Here is a 26,286-nt window from a genome sequence, read left to right on the forward strand (position 1 = left end):
ACGAGTTTTGGATTTGGTGATATTGCGCCGAGTGAAAGAACCATAAAGAAACGTGATATTAATAATCCAGGCACATTAAGAGCAATTTTCGCAACGGGATTAAAATGAAGCCCAGTGCTGTAAAATTCGAGTGTAAAAGGCAATTGCATATGAAATAATTGATTTACAACGAGTAATAACAGCAATCAGTGAGCGGAACGTTGGGTGCGAAAAGAGAAATGATTCAAACCGTTTGAACTTGAACCAGAGGGTGTTCCACGGGCGAAGAAAATTGAGCTAACCAGCGGAATTCACGCATAGTTAGTAAACATCCGCGGTTGGAACAACAATGGATTATCGGCAGTTAACGTTCACGGTAAATATCGAAAATATAGCTTATCATGTGAAGTGAAAAGAAGTTGAAACGAATTTACATTTCCAAACACCCTCCCGGTAGTGAATTTCCTTTTGAATAATCTCACACTTCATCGTTCGAAAGGAATGTAAACAACAAGATATGTATTTATAATTGCAGTGGTGTAAAATGGTCGTTAAGGAAGCGATGTTAGATCTCGAACGGAAAATTGATTATTTCTTAAAAGAAGAGTCATACTGCCAAATCGACGAAAGCATTCACGATTGAATCAACAGTCAAAAATCTTTCGTGAATTGTGAAGGCTTTCCTGAAAGCTCCTAGTTTTCCAACGTTTTCCAGTCGATGCAGTTATGTTGAATACAGCTCAAATGAATATTTGTTTTAATAAATACACATATGAAGATCAATAATATCGGAGCTGAAGTATAATGTGTTAGAAGCGTAGTAACTATTTTGAATTCGTAATACCCAATTTCTTCATTGCATGGTTGTCCTCTTGCCCGTTTAGTTTCATTCTTCGCCATACTTTACGCACGACTAATTTTGCAAACACCACAATTATTTTCTGTAAATCATCACGACAAGGGTGCATCGAATTCATAGTTACACATACGTTTGAATGTGACGCTGAGCAATAGCGAATGTACAATGTTTGTTCGACAAGTGAACAACCGTATGGTCGAATGTTGGTAAATCCTATCCAAACAATGATTTATTTCTTGCTTCCCTTTGCTACCGCGTTCGTCGTGTTTGGCTCACCATTACCACACCTATTACTATTGAAACATTATAGCAACGTTTATTTAATCGGAGATGCACAAAATCAGGCGTTTATAACATCGAGTGAACTCTGTATAACTTTTGAATGCCATTTCTAATAATTTGGAGTATTATGGAAATGTGTTTGATTTCTCTTAACACTCTATTGCCCCCAGAACAGTATCGTGTATTGTTAAAGTAATTCAAATTTATGAAATCATAGAGCTACTTTCAGTGTTAATAATTTTGAAATAGGATAACATGGGAAATGAATTTGGGTACAAATAATAATATCCATGAAATCAAATAATGTGACGATATACTAGAGACAGAAATGCATAACCCAAGTAAACAATAAGCATTATAACGTACCCTAATATATGTTTTAGATCTACATAAGGGCAGACTTACAGAGCCGTTAAGCTCTATGTTCTGATACAATGATGTTGGTATTATGCCAGAAAGGCCTAATATTGTGCTATTACTGTGCAGAGATTAACAATCCTTTTTCGCGTTACTAACACGATCAGGACATCATAACAGAATCAAATCAAATTTATATCATGTTGATATTCATTACTCACTGTGTTCTCGTTAAGTATACCGATCAGCAATGCAAGCAAACTTATATCAAGATTAAATCTTCTGATTCTATCATTGGATTAATAATATGATATTAATGTACGCATACAACGATGATGTTACAATAAGTTATATATTCATTCACAATTATCTTTAAACGCAGTTACACAAATGACAGTCTTTTTGCTAATACACTGAAGTCTCCTTTTATGCGTCGTTATTCAAATTGTTGAAGCAAATATTCGAAGCTTTTTTGATTTCCTAATATTTGCGTTTTCCACATGAATGTTCGAAGCTCCGTGTTTTCAGTATTAACAAGTTTTAGATGCAAATGGTGGAAAAACGTGTCAGTAAGGTGTTTGTTTGACTTACTTGGTTGCAGTTAGATTAAGCGATGACATTACCTATGTTCTGAGATACTCGTCTGACACACAACTGTTTTAAATGTTAAATCCATTATCATAAAAAGTTTTGGAATCGTGAAGTTATCAAAGAGCTCTTCTAAAGATTATAATTTCCCTATAAAACTTATTTCGAAGAATATGCAGGAAGTATCAAGCAGTCCAGATGAAATACAGAAACACGAATTGAAATCAAAAAACATTTTTAAACTATTTTTTTTATGGCTTAGTCAAATGAGTATAATAAACGTTCCTTTAATCTATGCTGCATATTGCGAAATTAAATTTTCTGATCATAAAAAACTATCTGATATATACTGCCCATGATCGCATGTTTGTACCATTTTCTATGGGGTTTCCTATCTTTATGGGACTGATTTGCGTTCATGAAAAGTATACATACTTGATGGGCAACAATTCGCTTCTTTGAATGTACGCCGAGTGAAGAATTCTCCTACACTGGACCCGATCCTGGGCCAATCTCTTCCAGTCACCCTGGACATTGAGTGCTTTTAGGTCCTCTTCCACTGCAAACAGCCATCGTGTACACGGCCTGCCACGGAGTCGTCGGCCTCTTCCCGGTTCCCTACTGAATATTATCTTCGCCTGTCGTTCTTCCGGCATTCGTGCCACATGTCCAGCCCACCGCAGCCTGCCGTTTTTTATTAGCTTGACAATATCCACTCCTTCATATACTTGGTATAATTCGTGATTCATGCGACGCCGCCAGATGCCATTTTCTTCTTTACCGCCGAGTATTGTTCGCAGCACCTTACGTTCGAAGAACGCTCTACGATCAATTTCCTTTAACGTCCACGTTTCATGGCCGTACAAGGCAACCGGAACTATCAATTTTTTGTACAACGGTTAAAGTATTCTTCTTTAGTCCCTCGACAAAGCCTCATAACCCGTTCTGATCATTTAGTAAAAATTTCCCTTAAGGAGGTCTTACAGTGCAGTATTTTTATTTTTGTATATTTTACATCTCTAAGATAAGAAAAATATGCTAAAGAAGGAGTTTACTCGAATTTGACTTGAACGTAGGCTAGAGCCCACCAAACGATTTTGATAGTGTTTGTTTTACAGTCTCGTATTGGGATAGCTTCGTCTGCGGAAATTTGCGGCTTCTATACCAAAATATTGCTTTTTGGACACTAAAACGTTCGATAACTTCTAAGTTGGAAGACATACAAATAAACTTACATTACAAAAATTGTTTTTTTATGCAGAACAAAATCTTGGCACATTTTGAAATTCTACAAAATTACCAGGAAAGGTATTTTGAAAAAAAAGCAATTTTCAGGGGTATATCAAAGAAATCTACACAAATGTATATTAAAATCGACAGATATACACATAGTCTCTTCAGCGAAGTTAATACCTAAGATATTCTCAACAACGTTGCCAAATAGTTTTTTTTTATTTTCATAAATGACCAAACAAAAATCTACTTTTCAGCTTTAGAGGGATTAATCACCCAACTAATACTTTTTAAATGCAAAAAATATAACTAAACTTTGCTGAAGACACTACACACCAAAAAATATGAATTTTATCATTGACGTAATTGCAAACATGATACAATTTAACAATCCGTAATTCACGAAATGAAGTAACATTACCGTGTTCCGTTTAATTTTACATGAAGTATATACTTTACATGCGCAATGACATAAAATTACACTTACTGCCATTCAAAACAAATACCATATGTGGAGTAAAATTACATGATATACGAAAATCAACGTCATGTAAATTTAAAATCTAACGTAGAACTAAGACATTTTTGATGCTCGTATATGTCATGGTCAGGAGACGTAAATTTACACGATTTTTTCTAGGTGTGTATAGCTAAAAAATATTTTTTCGTGGTTCAAGGAATATCACCTTTTTGTCACTTTGGAAACACTGTGCACTGGTGAAACCTCCTGTGAATTGAAAATGTCCAAAACTATCGATTTTCAACAGCCAACAACCTGCCCTTCAATATAAAAAGTTCACGAAAAGTTGAAAAAATTCTATTTTGACGCACCGACGGTATATTGAAAATGCCCAAAACTATTAATTTTCACTTACCAATAGCTTCTTCAATTTAATAAACTTTCCCCAAAAGTTGAACAAAATACATTCTGACACATCGTCGAACCCCCTGTGTATTGAAAATGTCCAAAACTATTGATTGTCAACTGCCAATAACTTTCCCTTCAATATAAAACACTCCCGAAAAGTTCACAAAAAATTCCATTTTGACACATCGTCGGAAACGCCCCCCCCCCCCCCCCTGTGCATAGAAAACGTCCAAAACTATTGATTTTCAACTGCCAACAACATATCCTTCAATAGTTATTTATTTCTAAACAATTGAAAGTTAACCGCAACAATTTCAACTCCAATAAACGGGAAAGTAACGCAAAATGTATCGCGATAACCACCGATGAATTATCGACGATGACGATGAATCCGACGATACATCATCGTTAACGGAGTTTCCGATGACGTTGACGGGTGGTTAACGTTATCGACGATGACGATTAATTATCGATTAACAACCCTGCTGCAAGTTGTATTCCCGGAATTTATCTAGGATCTGTCGCAGGGTAAACATTTGATCCGTTGTTGATCGGCCTTCACGAAAACAACCTTGGTATTCGCCGACGAAAGACTCCTCCAACGGCCTCAATCTGTTGAACAGCATACGTGACATAATTTTGTACGCCGAATTGAGGAGCGATATTCCTTGATAATTGGCGCACTCCAGTCTGTGTCCCTTTTTGTATAAGGGACAAATGAGGCCCTCTAGCCAGTCAGCAGGTAGTACTTCTTCCCATACCTTCAAAAGAGTACGGGGTACGGGTTCTACAAAATTATCGTAATGCATTTTGAGGATCTTTAAAATGATATGACTTGCAGTGCGATTCCTCCAATCCATACGGGTTTTTATGAACACTAAAAACTTACGCAGTTTGTGGGTCTCCTAGCTTGTGCGATTTTTTGAATTTACAAACTATCGCATTTTTTTTATTTTATCCTCGGCATAAAAAGTTTACTTGAGTATTATATTATTTCATTCCCCGTAAGAAAAAAATTACATTGTAAGGTTGAGCCCCAAGTGCTTGGAATGCGCATATGTTCTACTGATTCTACTGTGTTCGATATTGCTTCGCTCCTCTCAAAAAAATCATCATCCTAACAAATATTCGTAATAATAAAGCTACTTGAAAATACTTGATTTATTTTATAAAAAGTTTAAAAAAGTAATATGGCGACCTGTTCAAATGGTTGAAAGATGAATATTTGTGCGTATGCATTAAGTTATCAATATATCAAAATGGACCAAACCTCCGAAACCTTTCAAGTGAGAAAGAAAATTCATAAGCAAATAGTAATCTCTGAAAGTAAACATGTCCCAGATGGCATTATTGTTTGCTGTTACAATTTGAATATGTATTTATTGTAGATAATACTTGAAATATCTAAAAAATATTCTAGTATTCGTCACATCGAAGAATCCTCACCAATTTCTCGAATTTTTCGATTTATTCGCAGTTGATAGTTATAACTACTGTGAAAAATTTGAATAGCTGACAATTAATTTTGCTATATTTGCGCCTGGTAAAGGTTGCACCTTGACATATAGGATTACCCTAAACCCTTCCAACACATAAATGTATATCGGTGGTTCAAACATATAGATAAATAGTGCCCTTTATAAATTAACTCCAGCTTAACCATTACACGAGATTGAGAAAAGAAAAATATTTGTATATTGCTGGATAAAACAATGTTTCTTGCAACGGGAGTTTCCCCTTTAAGAAAAGTGAAAGTGCAAGTCGATTTTTGGGCGTAATCAAGTTTCATGAAACTTGGCCAAAGAAGCCCAATCACGAAAACATTAACAAGAGCTAGAAAATACTTTTATTCACCATTTTTCAGTTTGGGACAACGGTGCGGCATCTCTCCCGAATTGACCTATTTTTTTAAACGTTTGTGGAAATTTGATGAAATTTTTTTCACGATGAAACCATTTGTGTTTGTGTTTTAGATACTTGTCGCAATTCATAAAAATAATTTAATCAAATATTGTATGGTTTACTTTGATGCTGCATGGATTTTTAGAAATGTGCGGCATCTCTCCCGAAATTACTCTAACCAGAAAAAATGCAAAGCTCTCGAAAAACCCTCATTTGGAAGTACTTTACTAGCAAAACATCACTTAATACATTTAACTAAAAGATATTTGCATATAACACTAGTTTACAAATTTTGGGTTAATTGCATGAAATTAAGAAAAAAGGTGCGTTCTATGCCAATTATGGGTCGCTGAGCACGAAAATCATATCCATTTTCTTTTTCAAAGAACCGTTTTTGTGATTTTTTAAAAAAGGTGTTTTTGAGCACTTTTTGCAGTTTTTGGTCAATATCTCAGGAACAAATCTTCGGATTAACCATTCGAAAGGTATTTATGTGCCCATTTCAAAAATGTATAACATGTAAGAATAAAATATCAACAATTTTGGGTTAAGAGCAACCAAAGTCAAAAAAGTAGTGTTTGGTAAAATTACTAATTTTTAGTTGATTTTTCATAAAAAAATAAATCAGCAAAAAAATCTTTTAAAATCCTATGTGACAGGCAAACTTCTCACGTGAATTTTAAGCTTCAGATCACGAAAATCCGACAAAAACTGGTGATGTTATTAGGCACCGAGTGAAAATTGCTCTGTTTTTCACATATCTCTTTTGGTCTTAAATAAGATTACACTAGTTTACAAGAAAAATGAAGTTACGAGAAAAAATGTTTTCTAGATTAATTTTGGGTCGCTGAATACGAAAATAATAGTCGATTTTTCTTTCAAAGCCAGCTTCTCTTGCTTCCGCTTTTTTGTTTTTGCTCTATTTTTTTACAGAAACATATTTTTTTCATATTTTCAGAATCTAATGTGACAGTTTTTAACAATTTTAAGGTAATCGCGATAAGCTAAGAATAAAGGTGTTTCCTCAGTTAATTTTGGATCTCTGAATACGAAAACCAAGTCCAATTTCTTCAAAGAAGCATTTTCAAGATTTCTTTGAAAAAGGTGTTTTGGGCACTATTTTAGTTATTTGTCAATATCTTGTTCAAATAGGATCCGATCGAAACAGTTCGAAAGGTATTGATGTGCCCTTTCCGAAAATGTATAATATGCGTAGATCAAATCTCGACAAACATATGATTACGGCTTAAAAGCCAACTGTCAAAATTCTCTTTGAAAGGAAATTTCAGACAAACTGTTACCCGCCAATCACAGATGTTTCTAGTAAACAAAAGAAAAAAGTTTTCTTTTTTACAATAAATCAAGGACAGAAGAAAATTCTTTTAGTATCTAATGAGATAAATAATCTTTTTGCATAAATTTTAATCCAATGGTCACAAAAGTCGGATGAAAAAGGTAGATGGCATGAAGCATTGAGTGAAAACTGTAACCCTTTTTTCGCGCAATCATACTTTCGGCTGAAATAATCTTCTATACTTGATAGTTATTGTTTGTGTTGGGTACTGTCTTCTCGAGCTTGCATCCATCCATCCTGTGGCATTTGAATGGTTTTGGATGATTCATTGTACAACTAAGTGCTCTTTAAATTGTGGAAATATCGTTGGAAAAGTTTTGTTTTGTCTCTGGTGAGTACATATTTTACGAATTAAAGGAATTTTAGCCTTCTGCTTCAACAGGCTTCACAGCAGATTCTCAGTTCACAGAATATTACGTGGCTAGTGCTACGATTCCACTGAGACTCCTTCCCGATAGGGACTCGAATATTTGACAACTGGCTTATGAGACCAGTGCTACACGCTCTAAACCGCCGCACCAAGGCAGGGTCCCCTAAAATCATAATATTTCCATTTCGCTCAATGTGCCATAGCATCAACATTTTCCATCCGATGTTAGTGATATTAGGCTTATTATTTTATTAACGTAAACATATTATTTGTCATCTTGGATTCTAAAAAATCCGAAAAAAATTGTTTTTCGGTAAAAAAAATCATTTAAAAATGAGTAACTTTTAAAAATGGTCAAAAATGCACTTTTTTAAACTTTGGTCGCTTGCAGCACTAAAAATTTTACATATGATCGACACATATTATATGTTTTTGGAAAGGGAGTCTCAGATCCTTTCAACCAGTATATTGACAAAATTAATTAAATGATTTTGACACGAAATATTGAATAAAAACTACAAAAAGTGCTCAAAAACGAGTTTTTTGAGAAAATCACAAAATCGCTTCTTTGAACAAAAAAATGAATATTGTTTTCGTGTTCAGCGACCCAAAATTAGTCTAAAAAATACTTTTTCTTAAAGCTTTATTTTTCTTGTAAACTAGTGTAAATTGGAATAAAATTTTCTCAGCTTTCCAACGAAATTTAGGAAATAAGGATCAAGCAGATTTTTAGGCTAGGGCCTTCTAAGGGGTTACATACCTTTTTTGTGCGAAAAATGACAAGAAAGTTTGAATTTACGTAGAGGCATAAAGTTTTAATTTCATTACATCAAACTTATAGTATTTTGATAGCACATTTTTCAGCGAAATAAACAAGCATAAGTTTATAAAAATATTATTATTATAATTTATTTAAGAGCTATTTTTAAGAATATGTGGGTACTATCTAGTAAATTTGAGTCGAAACAATACGAATTATTAATGTTTGGAAGATTTTTTTCGTGATTTTGGATCTGCAGGATAATATCTTTTACTTAATATCTTGTTTTGGGTGAGACTATCAACTGTTTTCGTTTAATCGGTGTGTGAATAATGGAATATGGGTTTGTCCAATTCGGACCTTTTGCCGTATATACGATCTAATACACGATCACGAATAACCGTTTGAGAGGAAAGTGTGCGCAATCGGAAGAGCTTTCAGAAAAACATAAGTTTTCGTAAATCGGTTGACATATTTCGACGGTATAACTCATAACCTTTTTAGGTAATTTGGCCCAGCTCTAACGTTTTATTGTATATTTACTACAAATTTTTTTTATATAAAAGAGAATTTTTCATTTCACAAACCGATATTTAGTGAAAATCAAATAGGCCAAAATAGGAATTCATTTCTATTGCAAAAAATCGATAAGAAATGTGTGGCCCGAATTGGAACAGGGTTGGGGTAATTCGGACCTTTCATGTATTTTTGCGCAGAACCGCAGAAGATCGGAAAAAGTCGCCTTAGAAAAAATGTGCGCAATTGACCAGGCTTTCAGGAAAAAATGTTTATTTGTGAATCGGTTGACACGTTCCAGTTCTATAGCTCATAAACCCTTACTAGGTCCGAATTGGCCCAGTTCACCTACTAATTATAAATGTATTATAAAACTGTAGTGTCAATTCATCTGAAAATCATCTTCTTGAAGTACTTTTAAATGTTTTGTGTAGAGTAACATGACATAACATGGCGTTTATGTATGGTTCATTAGGGTGGATTATGATATGATTTACATGGTATTGATGTCAAATTAAAGGTAATTTCGAGTTCTTCAATGCGAAACTTGATCATCAAAAAAAAATACTGAAAACCATAAAAAATGGTTGAAATTTACATAAATTGTCACAGTTTTTTTTAATAGTTGGATTTTCCTATTTTGGTACACATGGAGAAGGACACATTACTCAATAAAAATTAATGGCTTTTATTATTGTGCAACCACTAGCGACGAAATCAGGGACGTCGTTTACCAGCGCCGTAAACAGATAAACGGCGTCCCTGATAAAGGAACAGTTACTCAAGTTTACTGTATAATATATTACTTAGTAAATTATAATCCGGTTGTAAATGGTGATTAGGATTCTTGTACCTTTATGTAAACATCAGCTGAAACCATATGTACAGAGCAATGTTAGATATAAGTTATATTCTATGACGTCTCGAACATGGCACGAACAGGCGGTAAAATTCTAAAATTCAAGATCTGATGATCAAATTCGTAGGCTTGGCCGTTGTCAACAGACATCGATCGTTTAGCCTTGACGACATGTAGAATGGATTCTTTCATTACCTTTAGCAATATTGCCTTACAAAGTTATCGTTACTCGCATAACCGACAAACGTGCCTGAGCGTCCTATGCGCGACGGTCGTCAATGGAAACTCAAATTTGTAGCTATGACAACCACGCGCTCCCAAGTTGTGCGAAACTAGCCCTATCGTGTGTTCCGCCGTTGGCCGTTTTGCACAGGGGGTTGACTCCGACTCCGGTGACCTACCGGCTGAGCTGTCGCGGACAACGTTGTTCGCCGTGCCCGCCGTACTGTCGAAGGACTGTCAATGTGGCGATATTAGCTACTGCAAGGGTAATTAAACGAGCGGCGGAAAAGCGGTCGAATTGGTTTTTACTTTTCTCATTCATTGCTGGCTTTTCTTTCACTCCACGGGGTGTCTGGTCGTTGCGGTGCAGGGCCATTGCTAGTTGAAATTGAAAAGGAAAACTGGTTTGCTGCACACACGAAAACATGTTTAGGTTGGCTTTCGATTTTTAATACACTTAGGCGGTGATGGTATAATTTTCAAGTAACTATTCTTCTCATCGATCCTGTCGTGGTTACAAGCGAGGGAGATTATGTGATTTTTAAGCACCGGATAATTGATAGCTTCCATATTTGAACTTCAAAGAGGTAATCATGTGTTCAGCTGTGATTATCTCATGTTTTAACGATAATGATGATTGAGGAAAATAAAGGTTGATACTTGTAACTCACGTGACAGAGCTACAAACAGATGCAGATAGCACAGAGCGGAATAAAAAATCGACTGTCGGCCTTATTCAAAATGAATTAAATTAGGAATCAAGATAAAGAAACCCCTGCTGTTGATGATTTCTCTATTTTGGTGAAGTACTGGCATTCTTCATATCTTCCGTTTGAATAATTATCCGAATAAACCATCACTTCGATGGAATTAACATACGTCGTGTAATGCTTTTCGTGTAGATGTATGGGCAGTCTAAACTCTTGAAAGTATCCGAAGTCCAGCTGAGTCAAAACAAAGTCAAACTTTAAGAGATGAACCCATGTCGTTCCGATCAATTTCGTGAAAGTTTCGCATAGCGCGAGTTACGTATTTTGCGTTGAACTACGTGTTTTATGTAACCGTTTTTTAACACTAGGTTGTCGACAAATGTGCCTTCATAACCGTTGAAGTAAGTTAGAAGTAGGGGAAGCTGTCGAGTAGAGACGTTTTGATTTGCTGAGTTTTCCTGTTAGACTTACTTCGACTATCAAACAACAACCAAAAATGCCAGGTAAATATTAATTCACCAAGGAAGTTATCACACTAGTTTTCGCTAAGCTGTTTTATTGAAATCGGTTTCTAACGAATATTGATGTCAAATGTTCGATCATCGATCAGTACGCTTTCATAGTATCAGTTTATGTAAACTACGAATAACATTACTGGTATTTATTATAGACTTTGGTGCAAATTCACGAAGTTGGGTTTAAACACAAAATGCGATATAGCACATTAAACATGTTTAATATGCTATATTGTAGAACACGAAAAATATATTAACTTAATAATTAACTTATTTCGAGATTTTTCCTAGGCGCAATGAAGAGGTAAATCAGAATCTTGTAAAATGGGATTCATAATACTAGTTGTGAAGCACAACAAGCTCTCTTTTTATTCAATTCTATTCTAACCCTTACACAGCCAGTATTGAAAAGCATCCTGGAAAACACTGAAGTTATTCTTTAGTGTTAATATTTGAAAGATATTATATGTCGCAAATATTAAAACGGCCAGGCCTACTGTGCATAGTTGGGTTTAAAGATGTTTCAATATTATACGGCAATTAAATGATTCATTTAATGAACAATTCATCCAGCGAATCGTTTTTAAAATTGAATAAGGAACAAACGAGGACAACCGTACCGACCGTTACAGTTTATAGGGGGTTAGAATAAAACGTTGGGAGTGACTTTGCTAAGAAGGTTAATGTCACTTCTTTGGTCCTTTGGGATGGTACAGAGGTCTTTACACCTTGTCCTGGCTTATTAAGCCTAGGTTACTCGCTCTCCTTCAAACTAATGTTGACTTCGGTTTTAGATCCGAGTCGCCCGAGGTACACTCTAATATTTATTAAAGCCATATAAAAATGATAATTCAGAGCGAACCTAGAGTGACTCCGTTCCAAAAATGAAATCTGCATTTGCATGCACCTGTGCTTTAAACTTTCATTGTCCTTAGGAGATTATTTCGAGAAAAAAATATAGGTTATTATTTCCATGTTTTAGTATTTAAGTATAAATATCATATTGGAGCATGGCAGAATGGTTATTTTCGTTCAGCTGATGACTAACAGAAGGGAAATACATTATACATTACAAAAGTTATGAGTTTAAAATGAAATTCTCGGATGGAACCTTAGACTACTGACAGCAGGTTTATTGCTAAGTCTAGTTCCATAGTCACAACTAATTTACTCTAGAATATCAGCTGTCAAACTATTGTAGCAAATATAAATCGTTGGCTACCCCTCTGATAAAAAAGCTTAGAAAGTCGACTGGAGGAAATAGCATAACATAACATAGTAAAAACGATCACACTCCTCGTAGGCGGCTGATACAGTAAAATCTTTTTATACAATAGTATAGTTCACTGCACATCTGGCCATGTCCTTACGATCGCACGAGGGCAGGAAATGTTAGTTGAATACCTACTTAAGAAGTTACGGGGAAACCACGCAATCTCCAGAGGTATTACGGATGTTAGAATTTGTTAGTAGGGGGTGGGGTGAGAGTGGGATGATAAATTTCTTAGGATATAAATAAAATAAAATGGAAATTTCTCACCGGGAACTCCTCCAACCATCACTTTATCTGTTACATCATTGTACATTGATATTCGACTTAGACCACATTGTCGATGTTTTCTTGCGCTTCAGTTCCTGTGCTTAAGGGACTCATTTATCTATCCTCCTAGCATCCATACGCCACTCTGAATGACTCGTAGTAAAACTAATGGGCAATCCTTCGCGACCAAACTGGCGATGTTAGGTAGTCGATCTCCGAAAATGGCTTCAGATCCCGTTGAGTAACTTTCCATTCCGATATTCTACTGGTTTTGATAAATTAGCACATTGAATTTCGCAAAAAGGTTGACGGGAGCGAAAAAAGTCCACCTCCATCGTCTAAGGTTGCTGCGATCCTGAAGCATAACAAGCTCTCTTTTTAGTAAAAAAAAACTCTAAAAATATCATCAAAATCGAAACAAGATTTTTGGTTAAAAAAACTAACCTTTAAAAAATTAAAATCCTGCGCTCGTTGCAGGAGAATTCAATCCTGAATATACCGTAAAAATTTCAACACGATAGAAAATTATTGATTCGAGTTACGTTTGCGGCCAACTCCAAAAATGTGGTTTCGAGAAAATCGCTGTTAAAGTTTTCAGTGCGCTTGGGGTCATAAGAGGCGTTGCGGCAGAATTCAAACTTGGAACATTTAGCAATTATTGTCACCAGCGGTTTTTTTTGTTATACCACGTTATACTGTTATACTGTTTGTGTTGGCACTGATCGGTCTGATTGCTATTCGAACAGCTCTGGAGTTCCTCAAGGTAGTATACTTGGACCGCTGCTTTTTGCGCTACTTATTAATGACGTTGCTGGTATTTTGAATCCTGCTGGCAAACTATTTTTCGCTGACGATGTTAAACTATATTACGTTATTAGTAATCAGTCCGACAGCCTGGTGCTGCAAGGCGCTGTGGATACTCTCAACGACTGGTGTGTGCGGAATATGATGGTTTTGTGCATTCCCAGATGCAGTGCCATCAACTTACGTCACAGCATCCCTTTTGATTATAATATTTTTAGAAATCAGTTACAACGTTTTGACTACGTCAAAGACTTTGGAATAATACTGGACCACCGTCAGTTCTCTGGTACAATCGACAAGGCCAATCGACAACTGGGATTCATGTTTAAGATATCCAGTGAATTTCGTGATCCATTGTGTTTTAAAGCTGTTCATTAGTGCGTTCGATGCTAGAATTTGGCAATGTCGTTTGGAATCCTTACCATGCTGTTTGGATCAATAGGATCGAAGGCGTTCAGAGACGGTTTGTCAGGTACGCACTACGTTTCTCGCCATGGAGTGATCCGCAAAACTTGCCGCAGTACGAGAACCGCTGTCTTTTGTTAGGCTTGCACACCATTGTTGAAAAGTGAATGACATCGCATGCAGTCTTTGTGGCCAAAATACTGCTGGGTGAATACGATGTTCCTGACCTACTAGCACAAATGCATCTCTATGTGCCAGCTCGTACTCTTCGCCAAATAGTTATGCTTGTTCCTGAAATGAGGCCTACTGACTATGCTGCCAACAGTCCTGTCATCGCCATGGTTCGGAGTTTCTACGAGTTCTCCGAACTATTTGATTTTAATCTCACCGCATTTCGAAGATGAATTCAATTACATCAGGAAATTTCATTAAGACATTAAATGTTAAACGAAAACTTTTTACAAATTTCAAGACCCTAAAGCACATTTTGGACCAATAATTTTTTTTTTTGATTTTTTTGAAAATGCTACAGTGGTATAACCCCTTGATGACTTTTTGGTGCATAGCGTGCGGAATTAACCAGATAGCTAATAAGAACGTTGTGGCTCTGCACGTACTAAAGGGCGAACTCGAAATTATTGCGACACATTCAACAGGGCATAACTTTTTGCCTTTCTCATATAAAGAAAGGCTATGCAATCACTGTAAAAATTGACTTTTTGACCGAGGCCCGGAGGGCCGAGTGTCATACACCATTCGATTCAGTTCGTCGAGATCGGCAAATGTCTGTGTGTACGTATATGTGTGTGTGTGTATGTGTCATTTAAACTCAAACAATTTTCTCAGAGATGGCCGAACCGATTTTCGCAAACTTAGTTTCATTCATGAATTTTTAGTTGATCCGAGTTCCGGTTCCGGAGTTACGGGTTGAAGAGTGCGGTCACGCAGCAAATTCCCATATAAACTGGTACCACCTGATGTTCAAATGATGTAAAACAATTCAAAATTGATGTAACATTACTCTAGTTTGCGGGCCTGGATCACTAATGATCAATCAAAGCAGCTTTGACCACATTGGCCACCTATGACGGTTTATGACGCCCCCTGGGAACCCGCCAAGTTCCTAAGCTAATGTCACACCCATTCCCCAACGAATTCTCTACCGATTTTTACAAATTTGCTTTCAAATGAAAGATACAGTAATACCATTGACTGCTGCTGAATTTCATTCGGTTCTGACTCTTGCTTCCGGAGTTCCAGGGGTGTTAGTAAGGATACACTAGAAAGGTTACGCAATTGCTCCAAAAACCGACTTTCTAACCGAGGCCCGGAGGGCCGAGTCTCATATAACATTCGACTCAGTTCGCCGAGATAGCAAAATATCTGTGTGTATGTATGTGTGTATGTATGTATGTATGTATGTATGTATGTATGTATGTATGTATGTATGTATGTATGTATGTATGTATGTATGTATGTATGTATGTATGTATGTATGTATGTATGTATGTATGTATGTATGTGTGTGTATGTGCGGATTTGTTAAAAAAATGTCCACATCGGTTTCTCGGAGATGGCTGAACCGATTTTTACAAACTAAGATTCAAATGAAAGGTATAATATTCCCATAGGTTGATATTGAATTTCATTTTCAACCGACATCTTGTTCCGGATTACGAGTTGAAGAGTATGGTTCCAAACAAAATTTGTTGATTTGTCCACATCGGTTTCTCGGAATTTTCTGAACCGATTTTGACAAACTTGATTTTAAATGAAAGGTCCATCAGCTGCTGTTGAATTTTGTGTGGATCCGAGTTCTGGTTCCTGAATTACAGGGTGATACGTACGATCACGCAGCAAATCCCGATTCTAACGAATTCTGCGATGAATGTAAAAAGGTGGAATTTTTTCCAAAATGTAAACACAACTGTTGAATTTGTAGATCTAGGTCACCAACAGTCATTCAAAGTCTCTTTGGCCACACTGGCCACCATCGATGGATCCGGAAGCATCCAAATTCAGAATAACGGTTATATTGGTTTCTCGAAAATAGCTAGACCGATTTGATCAACTTAGTCTCGAATGAAAGGTGTTGCGTCCCCGGAAACTGATATTAAATTCCATCTCCATCCGACTTCCGGCTTCGGAGTTACGGGTTGTGGAGTGCGGTCACATAGAAAACTCCGATTCAAACCGATACCGCGATGAATGCAAAAAGGTGCTCTTATATATACTTACAAAGTGTAATAAGAATGAAAGACATTTCCATAATGTTATATTGTACGAACCAGCTATTAAATCATAGTTTGGAGAAATGAGAAAGGCACAATTGCACCGCTAGGTGGATTAAAACAGGTTTTTACCATTGGGTTTTAAATCAACCAAATTTTGCACACTTTCTCATTGATGTGTATTGTTTACATGCTGTCAAACTCGAAGTCGTGTTTTTCGAAAATGGAGGCGTTCAACGAAAATCTATCCCGGCATTCGAAAGGCAAACAGAGATGAACAGCAGCAATCATCATTAAGATTGATGCTAATCGTCGACAGCTTTTCAGTGGTGATCTTGCGTGGCTTAATTTTTGTCAATTGTCACGGTAAAGATGGACACGTCTATTATTACCAGGACACATGTTAGTGAACTCGGGTGATTCGTAGTTATACTGCCTAAGCTCGTCCCTCATTAACAGAAGATAAAGATTAAGCCCGCACGATATTAAGCCTGTTCTAATGCCCCTACCACTTCTAGTTTTCCGACCTGTTTACTTCACATCCTTGCTCTCACTTGAGTACTATGGCTCTAATTTTCATAACTTTCCCTACCCAGTAATCTCTAGCTAATTGAATGTCGTTAAAATTTAAGAAAGATATATTTTATAATATTCATTCAACGGATATACAAATATGGCTGCTTCTAGCACGATTTTGAGACACGTAAATGAAGATCCCTCCAGCCCTACTTTTAATATGGAAAAAAATCTACTTCTCTTGCATAATATTGTTAATTTTGTTAATTTCTAAACGAGAAAGTGGTGCATCATGGCATAGGTTTTACTAAAAATGAACCTGAAGTTATTATTTCTACAATGAAGAAGCTAGGCAATTTTGACATGAAAAATGTCTAACTCCTCTCCACTATTCTAGATTCTAAAATTTCTAAATTTTTAAAGCATTACCGTCAATGGGAACCACATAAGTGGCTCAATCAAATGCGATGATTTCCAAACGTGACCAATTCATGATCGCGCGAACATGAGCGTTTGTAGGTTCGCATTTGAGACCGCGTTTGAAATTCCGTAAGTGCTAAAACCGGGGTGTTACCAAGTTTGCGCGATCGCGGGCGTAAGTGTGCGTTGTTGATCGCGAAGGGCTGATTTGTATGTTAACATGTTTGTCTCATGTATGTGACTTCGTGTGTATAAATTCGATTTTATGTCGCCATGTGTTGTTTAGTGGATATGAGCGTCTTTTTTGATCTTCCTGAAAGCACTGGATCAATTCTACTAGGGACGAGGATAGTGACTTCTGGACGAAACCGACTCATGATCGCGCGAACACGGGCATTTGAAGGTTCACTCCCAAGACAGCGTTTGTGACTTTATAAGTGCTAAACCGTTCACTTAGTCACCGGGGTGTTATTCCGTTTGCGAGATCGTGGGCATAGGTGTGCGTGGATGATCGAAGTACTTGAGCGTTTGGATGTTGACGTTTGCGTCGTGTCTTTAATGATCGCGTGCGGACCGTGAATATGCTTAATTTTTAGTGTATGGTTCAGATGCTAGAAAGGAGTGAGTTTATCCATTTCACTAGAGTTTACGATCATGTCGCCATGGAACGTGTTGTCTAGTTTTTTTTCTATCGGTCCAACTGAAGGCATGAGTTTGGGCTGCTAGGATCAAGAGTAGACTTCCGTACCCATCACAGTTTACAGAAAAATAACGGTACCGATTCATGATTGCGCGAGCGGTGGGTTGATGCTCGAGACCGCGTTTGTAAATTTATAGGTGGTAAAACGTTCGCTTAATTATCGGGGTGTTTGAATGTTGGCGAGATCGCAGGCGTTCGCGTTTATGACCAAGTTTACGTTATCGTGAAAACCACGTTTGTGCGTTTGAAATGAGACAGATTATGAGTGTATATGAGAGAATAAGCAAATAAGAAAAAATAACATGCCGAATAAAGAAAAACGGAAAGAAATTAAGTAGAAGCGAAATTTATCGATACTATTTTTGGTACACATGAGTAGTGGAAAAGTAAACTACTAGAAGTACAAAAAAAGTACCGAAGTAGAAGAAGAGAACACATGTAACATGCAATCACACTACTTCAAATCATTTGCATGCCAGTAAATGATACTTATTTACCATTAACGACAATTGCATTCCGTTAGAAGTTTTTCATGCTATGTTGACCGGGAATGGATGATTCACGCGTGTCGGTGAATCAATCGTACCTTAATTTATCCAATCCGATCATCCCGAATGAACCAAATCGAATGCACAAATTGAGCAACGGTAAAAAGTGACCAACGAATCCCAAGAAGGATTATCCACTATTCTATCGTATACGCCAGTTCCCTGAACCATCTATCACAAATACTTAGACGATCACATACACAAATAGACATAGAACTAGCACATAACAACACATAACTAGTACTAAAACCTACACTCAGGCAAAAAATACAGCGAATTTCATAGGAATATCGTATAATTTTTAGCCACAAGTAGCATGTAAATCATGAGATTATCTTATGAAACGGCATTTATTTGGTCAAATCGGTTTGCTATGATTTCATGTTCCATAAGGCATCTTTGAATTATCATAAGACAATATTATACATTTCTCTTATGTTTTTGAGAATCATAACATGTTCGTATGAAATTCGATCGACTGGCATATGCAATAACTTATAAAATGTTAAGGTAATCATACAAGTCGTATGTTTTTCATATTAATCTTATGAAAACATAGTTTTTCTACTTTTCTAGTCATCATAAGATGAATCTTATGAATTTCGCTATGTTTTTTTGTTGTACTATCGAGGCGTAATGCAATAACCTTCTTAAAGCTGTTGTCTGTCAGAGGTTCTTTAAAACTGATGCACAAATATGCTTGATGTGCTATCAAGAATCAGTAGCGATTGGCTCGAATGGCCCATGTCGATCGGAAACTTGTGCCTTGTCATGATTTGTCTTTTTAACATTTTCTTGATGGGAAGGATCGGGGAGGTGGTACGGTTAGAGATAAATAAAGTATCAGTACAGAGAGCATAGACAATACGGAAGTATTGTCTATGCTCTCTGTACCGATCATTGATGTCATTCCCAAGATAATAAAAGATACAATGAGCAGATATATCAACACCCCTGTAGGGATATTGAGATAACAGAACGACAACATCATCGTAGAGATATTGTCATTCAAATTCGGCTTAAACCGATATAGTTTTATAAACTTTCACCGTGACTATTTGGAAGCCATAGTTCAGTTTATAATCCTTTTTCGCCCGAAATTCCAATGATCAATCATTGATATTACAAAACTACTGCTTTTGTCTGTAATCGACTTGGTTCTTAGAACTTTCCAGCAAACTATCCGCAAACCAGAATTAATCTAATCTAGCCTCATCAAAACAGAAGAACTCTTCAAACATTTCTCGGGATTCCACGGAATGTAAAAGAATATTTTATTCTGGTGAAGGCAATATAATTCGACAATATCCCCTGCCCTCCCACTTATTTCGAACAACTGCTATTTCAGCCAGGTCAACTTCGTTCGTTATCCGTAGAGAACCAAACAACACCATACCTTAAGTACCTTAAGCCAAACCCACTGGACCTGGGAATGAAACAGTTAGGAGGGATTGAAAAGAGACACTCGCGAAGATCTTTTAACAGAAAAATTCCTCTTGAGACCAGATTCGAATCTGCAACCTTGGAGACTCCGAGAGATAGCATAAGGGTTTGTGTATTGTGCCGGAGATTATTTTTATACTGATCGGGAAATTCCTCAATAGTGTTGAAGCGTGCGTATTGGACACTGGATGCTCTGTGAACCTTCTTTCGGGCAAGAACAAAATAACAAAATTACCGCAGAATGTTTCGAATCCTCTTGCACCGCTCCACAAATAAATCTCGAATTTGTAGTGCTATCATATTGGTTTTTCTACTGACTGTAGATTAGACTGGTTCAATTTTGCCTTTCTCATATAGAAAGGTTATGCAATCACTCTGAAAAACGTCAACCTAATCCCGGCCCGGAGGGCCGAGTGTCATATCCCATTCGACTCAGTTCGTCGAGATCGGAAAAAGTCTGTATGTGTGTGTGTGTGTATGTATGTGTGTATGTGTGTGTGTATGTGTGTGTATGTGTGTGTAGGGTAAGGTGGGGCAAATCCGACCGTTGGGTAAACCCGACCCCCCTCTGTTACCGAAAATCAGAAGCACTACGCGAACTAATATCAATGTTGTCGTGTAGAGCATCGAAAATAATCATAATGGTGGTATGACAGCATTTTATTAGTCTACATTGAGATGCTCATACGACAAAAAGTGTGTTTTTACAACTTTTGATTTGACTTTTGTGCATCATTGACTACAGGATATTTCTGATTGTTAAAGTGAGTGCATAATAAATGTAAGTGGATTTAAATTCTTTTATTTAAGTCCTACAAAGTGCATAGATGAATTTAGTTCAACGTTTTTCATATATTTTTTAATTGCATCGTAATGAAAAATGACGCGGTGGGGCAACTCTGACCTCTAAATATTGGGGTAAATCCGACCGCTTTTTTGCTAAGAAAAATTTTATTTATCAAATTGAAATATATTTTTATTGTTATTATTTATTATTTTTATGCAAAATGGTTCATAATTACAAACGAAAGACATAAAAACGTGATGATTATAGTATTCGTCAAGCTATTTCTCCGATGCAAATGGGAATATCATTACGTGCTAATGCTCGTGATTTTAGCATTCTAAGATTGATATTGAACTCCATTTTCTTCATGTTACAACTCAATAACACAACATTCATTGATTTATCATTGTAAAACCATAAAATTTACGTAATATCTGCACTAAATCAACCAAAAACATAGGGGGTCGGGTTTACCCCACCATTTTTGAAAACAGCAAAAATGAACATTTTTGTAAAACGCTTGTTTCTTAAGATGTTCCGAAGATCCAAATAAAATGCTATATACAGAAAGTTGCCCAGGAGTCTAACCTTTAATTTGGTATATAAAACGACTTGATCCGATGTAAAGTGAGAATTTTACAGCCAAAACCATTTACTAGGTCGGATTTGCCCCACCTTACCCTATGTATGTGCGTATGTGTCAAATAATGTCACTCATTTTTCTCAGAGATGGCTGGACCGATTTGCCCACACTTAGTCTCAAATGAAAGGTGCAACCTTCCCATCGCCTGCTATTGAATTTTGGATCGATCGGAATTCTGGTTCCAGAATTACGGGTTTCAGAGTGCGGCCACACAGAAATTTCTCATATAAACTATAGGAAAAATTAAAAATAGAATTTTTATTTTTGATGCTTAATGTGTTCAAGGTGCATGAAACGTCGAGATTTGATGCAAACTCGAAAAAAAAATTTGACTAAGATTCACTTTTTTGGATTTTGGCACATTTTTGCCTTTCTCATATAGAAAGGTTATGCAATCACTCTGAAAAACGTCAACCTAATCCCGGCCCGGAGGGCCGAGTGTCATATCCCATTCGACTCAGTTCGTCGAGATCGGAAAAAGTCTGTATGTGTGTGTATGTATGTATGTGTGTGTATGTGTGTGTGTATGTGTGTGTGTGTGTGTATGTATGTGCGTATGTGTCAAATAATGTCACTCATTTTTCTCAGAGATGGCTGGACCGATTTGCCCAAACTTAGTCTCAAATGAAAGGTGCAACCTTCCCATCGGCTGCTATTGAATTTTGGATCGATCGTAATTCTGGTTCCGGAATTACGGGTTTCAGAATGCGGCCACACAGAAATTTCTCATATAAACTATAGGAAAAATTAAAAATAGAATTTTTATTTTTGATGCTAAATGTGTTCAAGGTGCATGAAACGTCGAGATTTGATGCAAACTCGAAAAAAAAAATTTGACTACGATTCACTTTTTTGGATTTTGGCACATTTTTGCCTTTCTCATATAGAAAGGTTATGCAATCACTCTAAAAAAACGTCAACCTAATCCCGGCCAAATTTTTTTTTCGACTCGTTTAGGGTTTCTGGATTTTAACAGGGGCGTAGTTGATGGTTTACGGAGAGGGGTTACACCCCCCCCCCTCTACTGTTCGCTCCCCTCCTTTAAAAATCTCCTTAAATCAACTCTCAGACCACCACCCTATCCAGCCCTCATACCCCTCCCTTTCAACCCCATCATCTTTAAACCACCACTATATCACAAAACATACCAATTTAAGCTGGGGAGTCGTTCGTCCATGGGACTTTCGCCCTCTTCACATACCCACCCCCGCATGACAAAATGAGTTAGCAAGCAGATAACATTGATCTAATGCTGATTAGGCTAATGGAGTATGATATTTTTTTGTTTCAAGTGTTTCACCGTCGACACGTAGCTCATCAAGTTCGTGGCTGGCATGCCATTGTGTATAAGTGCAAAGTGTACTAAGAATGTAATGGACATTTCCACGATTATGTTGAACATAAAAAGCCTCCGTGCCATAGTTTAGAGAAATGAGAAAGGCACAATTGCACCGCTAGGTGGATTAAAACAGGTTTTTGACTTTTAGCTCCACCAGGCTTTTCTGATACCCTTCATGGTCCTTAGTAATTGTGCATCTTTTGGTACCGATTGGTTGTGTCTACGGACCCTCCAAAAATTTTAAAGTTTATATGGAAGTTTGTGTGGATTAAAAAATCACTTTATCAATCAATTAATCAGAGCACTATATATTTCTAAAGGTAATCTTCTACTGAACACATTCGTGGAACATTAAAAGTTTATGAAAATTCGCTGAGAAAAGTTATTAACTAAAGAGGCAGCATGACTTCAAAACAAGTGGATTTTATTATTAATCATAGCAACCCTGTCTGAATAGCTGTATCTGCCATGCGCGAGCGGTGGGTGGCAAGTCTAGTTTACACTGGTATAACGATGTAGCTATTCGAACAGGGTTGCTATGGTTACTAATAAAATCCACTTGTTTTGAAGTCATACTGCTTCTTTTGTTAATAACTTTTCTCAACGAATTTTCATAAACTTGCAATATTCCCCGAATGTGTTCAGTAGAAGAATACCTTCAGAAATATATAGTGTTCTGATTAATTGAATGATGAGGTGATTTTTCAAGAATTTATTTTCAATGGTAACCGATTTTCAATACAAACTTCCATATAAACTTGGAAATTTTTGGAGGGTCCGTAGACACAACCAATCGGTACCAAAATTTGCACAATTACTAAGGACCATGAAAGGAATCAGAAAAGCCTGGTGGAGCTAAAAGTCTTCCCTCTTTAATCATTATGCTCATCGAATTGATCGATCACATTGTATTTTGCTACGAATAGATAAATTACGGACAACATGGAGATTTGTTGTAAGATGATTGTCCATAATGTTATTGTCTGCATTGAAATGCTTCTATTAGCCGGCGCTAATCTGTTCCGACAATAAGTGAGTTCTGATGAGACGAAGTCGAAACGCATCCGTGACTTTATTAACAAATTTAAGTGTCCAATCGATTTGTTTTCATAACATCGATTGCAATTTAGGAACAAGGAAAACTTTGCACAAAAAGCAAAAGCCACAACAAATATTAGAAACGATTTTTCATACATATTTGTTGCGCTTCACAAACAACTATGCCTAATATTGTTTTACTTCTTGTTCACCTCACAATGTTGCTTGACTAGATTTATTATATTGAACACAGAACTTTTAAAACCTGTTTGTTTGCCTCTTTGCAGCTGCTTTTCATATGCTCAACAATCGCAGTGGAAGTTTCGAACCCAAGTGGATTGTATTCAGCTAGTAGCAACGATCTCACCAACACAGCGCGACCATTTACCAACGATGACGAACTTCCGAAGCTCCGCCGACAGAAGCGTCAGGATATCGAAATACATCGTGTCATAAAAAGAAGACCTAAACTACCACCTCCAATTCCACGGGGTCGGAAGCCAAGACCACCAAGGCGACCACCGAAGCCAAAAGTAAAATATGGGCCACCAAACGTGAATTATCCGCCACTATCCCATTACAATCCGCACAGTTTTGACGATTCGTTTAGCCAAAGTTTTGAAACGACGTTTTCAGAACAAAACTCATTCGGAGAACCTCCCAACAGCTATGGAAATCCAATTCATCCATCGCCTGCGTTCGGCTCGCCACCATTTGCCTATGGTCAAGGTACGACAGTCTATCAAGGGGCATCTTTCGGAAAACCAAACATTGAGAGCGCAAATTTTGAAGGGCTTGGAAAACCCCCCTTTAGTTCCTCTAATTTAGAAGGGATAGACTTTTCCAAATTTCCAGGGTTAACAGAACACCCGTCACCCAATTTTCCTGCGAACAGAATACCTGGTTTTAGCGGAGCTTCTTCGTCGACACTATATAGTTACAATAAACAACCTTCCTTTCAATCACCATCGACATTCTCCGGAAATGGGCCGCCCTCATTCGGTAATAACAAATCGCCACCCTATCAAATATTCCAAGGAAGTGGATCCAGTTTCAATCCCCATAAGGATTTATCGGGCTACAGCCAATTAACAGAAGTCAATGGTCCGAAGCATCAGTTCCCTCTGGAGGGCTACAGTAAGGATCCGTATAAGACACCATTAACCTCCTACGAAGTCCCGTTGTCACACACAAAGTCACACTTATTTGAGCCAGATAAAGATTTTGACTTCAGAAAGCCACAAAATTCCTATTCAAACAGTGGTGTTTCCTCAACACATAGCACTTCTCACAGTTCAATCGACGACGGAGATGAACAATACTATCCTAGTCTACCGAATCGATACGAACAGGAGCAGTTCCACAACCCCGCGAAATCAAATCCTAACAAATCTTTGCCCAGTACTGTACAAACTATTACGGACAATGATCCGTTCTCGTCGTACTACGACGGGGTTTCTGAATCACAAAAAGTATCCGTAAAGGCTACGAGTCCAACAGAAGCAAGCCTGACGCTAGACAACCTCTACTCATCAACTACCAAACGAAATAAGTCACGGCGTAAGAAAAAACCCAAGCCCGTTGTTTTTCCTGTAGGCCACAATTTGGATACGGATGATTTACGCGACGCATACGGATCAAGCTCAGATTTCCACCAAGTCGCAATCGGTGCAGATGAATTTCTGGAATTCGAACCACAAAAGCAGATGAAACACTCCAAACCAGTTGGAGTTACCAAGACACGCGAGGAAGACAAATCACCGGTTAACTTCGTGTTGCTGTCATCGCAAAATAAGGGTCACGGAGGTAAACCCTCAAACCATCGGAATCCGCCACACAATCCGAATTACTCGGATAACTCACAAATTTTACCGGCATCTGATTTCAAAACTCTTAATCTGAACTACTTCAAAAATATGGAACCGAATCAGAAACTGACTGCATCCAAACCGGCTGGTCTAGAGGACGTAAATATTCTTTCGATACAGAAGTCAAACTCCAAAAGCTACTACGCCGGAACCAGTGATACTGAACCGATGCTGTACAATGGATTCCTGCCGACACGCCGCAATGGAGGATACTATAGAGCCAATATGGACTATGAAATGCTGGATGTTGATGACGAAAGCGAAGGCGGAGCGATTGATAGAAGGCCACTGGAAGAAAAATTGACCAATAGTAGGACTAAAAAAGATCTGCTAGCTAAGCAGACAGGCGACACCTGAATGGACTACGAGACTGTGAACGACCGATAGGAAATAGTTGGATTATTTATTGTTGTTGTTTTTAAATAAAAATATTTGTTGAAAACGTTCGGCATAGTTTATTTGGCTATGCTGCTAGGATAATTATAAACAATATCACATTCTAATTCACGCTTACTAAAAGCATCACCAATTTGGTACAAAACTACGGGCAACTATTATATAGAACGAATTATTTGTGCATTCCTTCAATTATATCTAAGCAATTCTAGGCGAAAAAAGAGGATGACTATT

General features: G+C 37.2%; 2 protein-coding genes across 3 annotated transcripts in view; one reads left to right on the forward strand and one right to left on the reverse strand.

The window, feature by feature from the left end:
* LOC131683543 (uncharacterized) lies at positions 1-26,035 on the forward strand. Its single transcript, XM_058965599.1, has 2 exons — positions 1-355; positions 24,076-26,035. The coding sequence occupies exons 1-2, from the start codon at positions 329-331 to the stop codon at positions 26,011-26,013; spliced, it is 1,965 nt and encodes a 654-aa protein (XP_058821582.1). The 5' UTR covers positions 1-328; the 3' UTR covers positions 26,014-26,035.
* LOC131683542 (neurobeachin-like protein 1) overlaps positions 1-26,286 on the reverse strand; it is a 181,786-nt gene that overhangs the window by 137,631 nt on the left and 17,869 nt on the right. The gene's annotated exons all lie outside the window — the stretch shown is intronic.

The sequence above is a fragment of the Topomyia yanbarensis genome, chromosome 2 (genome assembly GCF_030247195.1).
Source record: "Topomyia yanbarensis strain Yona2022 chromosome 2, ASM3024719v1, whole genome shotgun sequence".
NCBI lineage: Eukaryota > Metazoa > Arthropoda > Insecta > Diptera > Culicidae > Topomyia > Topomyia yanbarensis.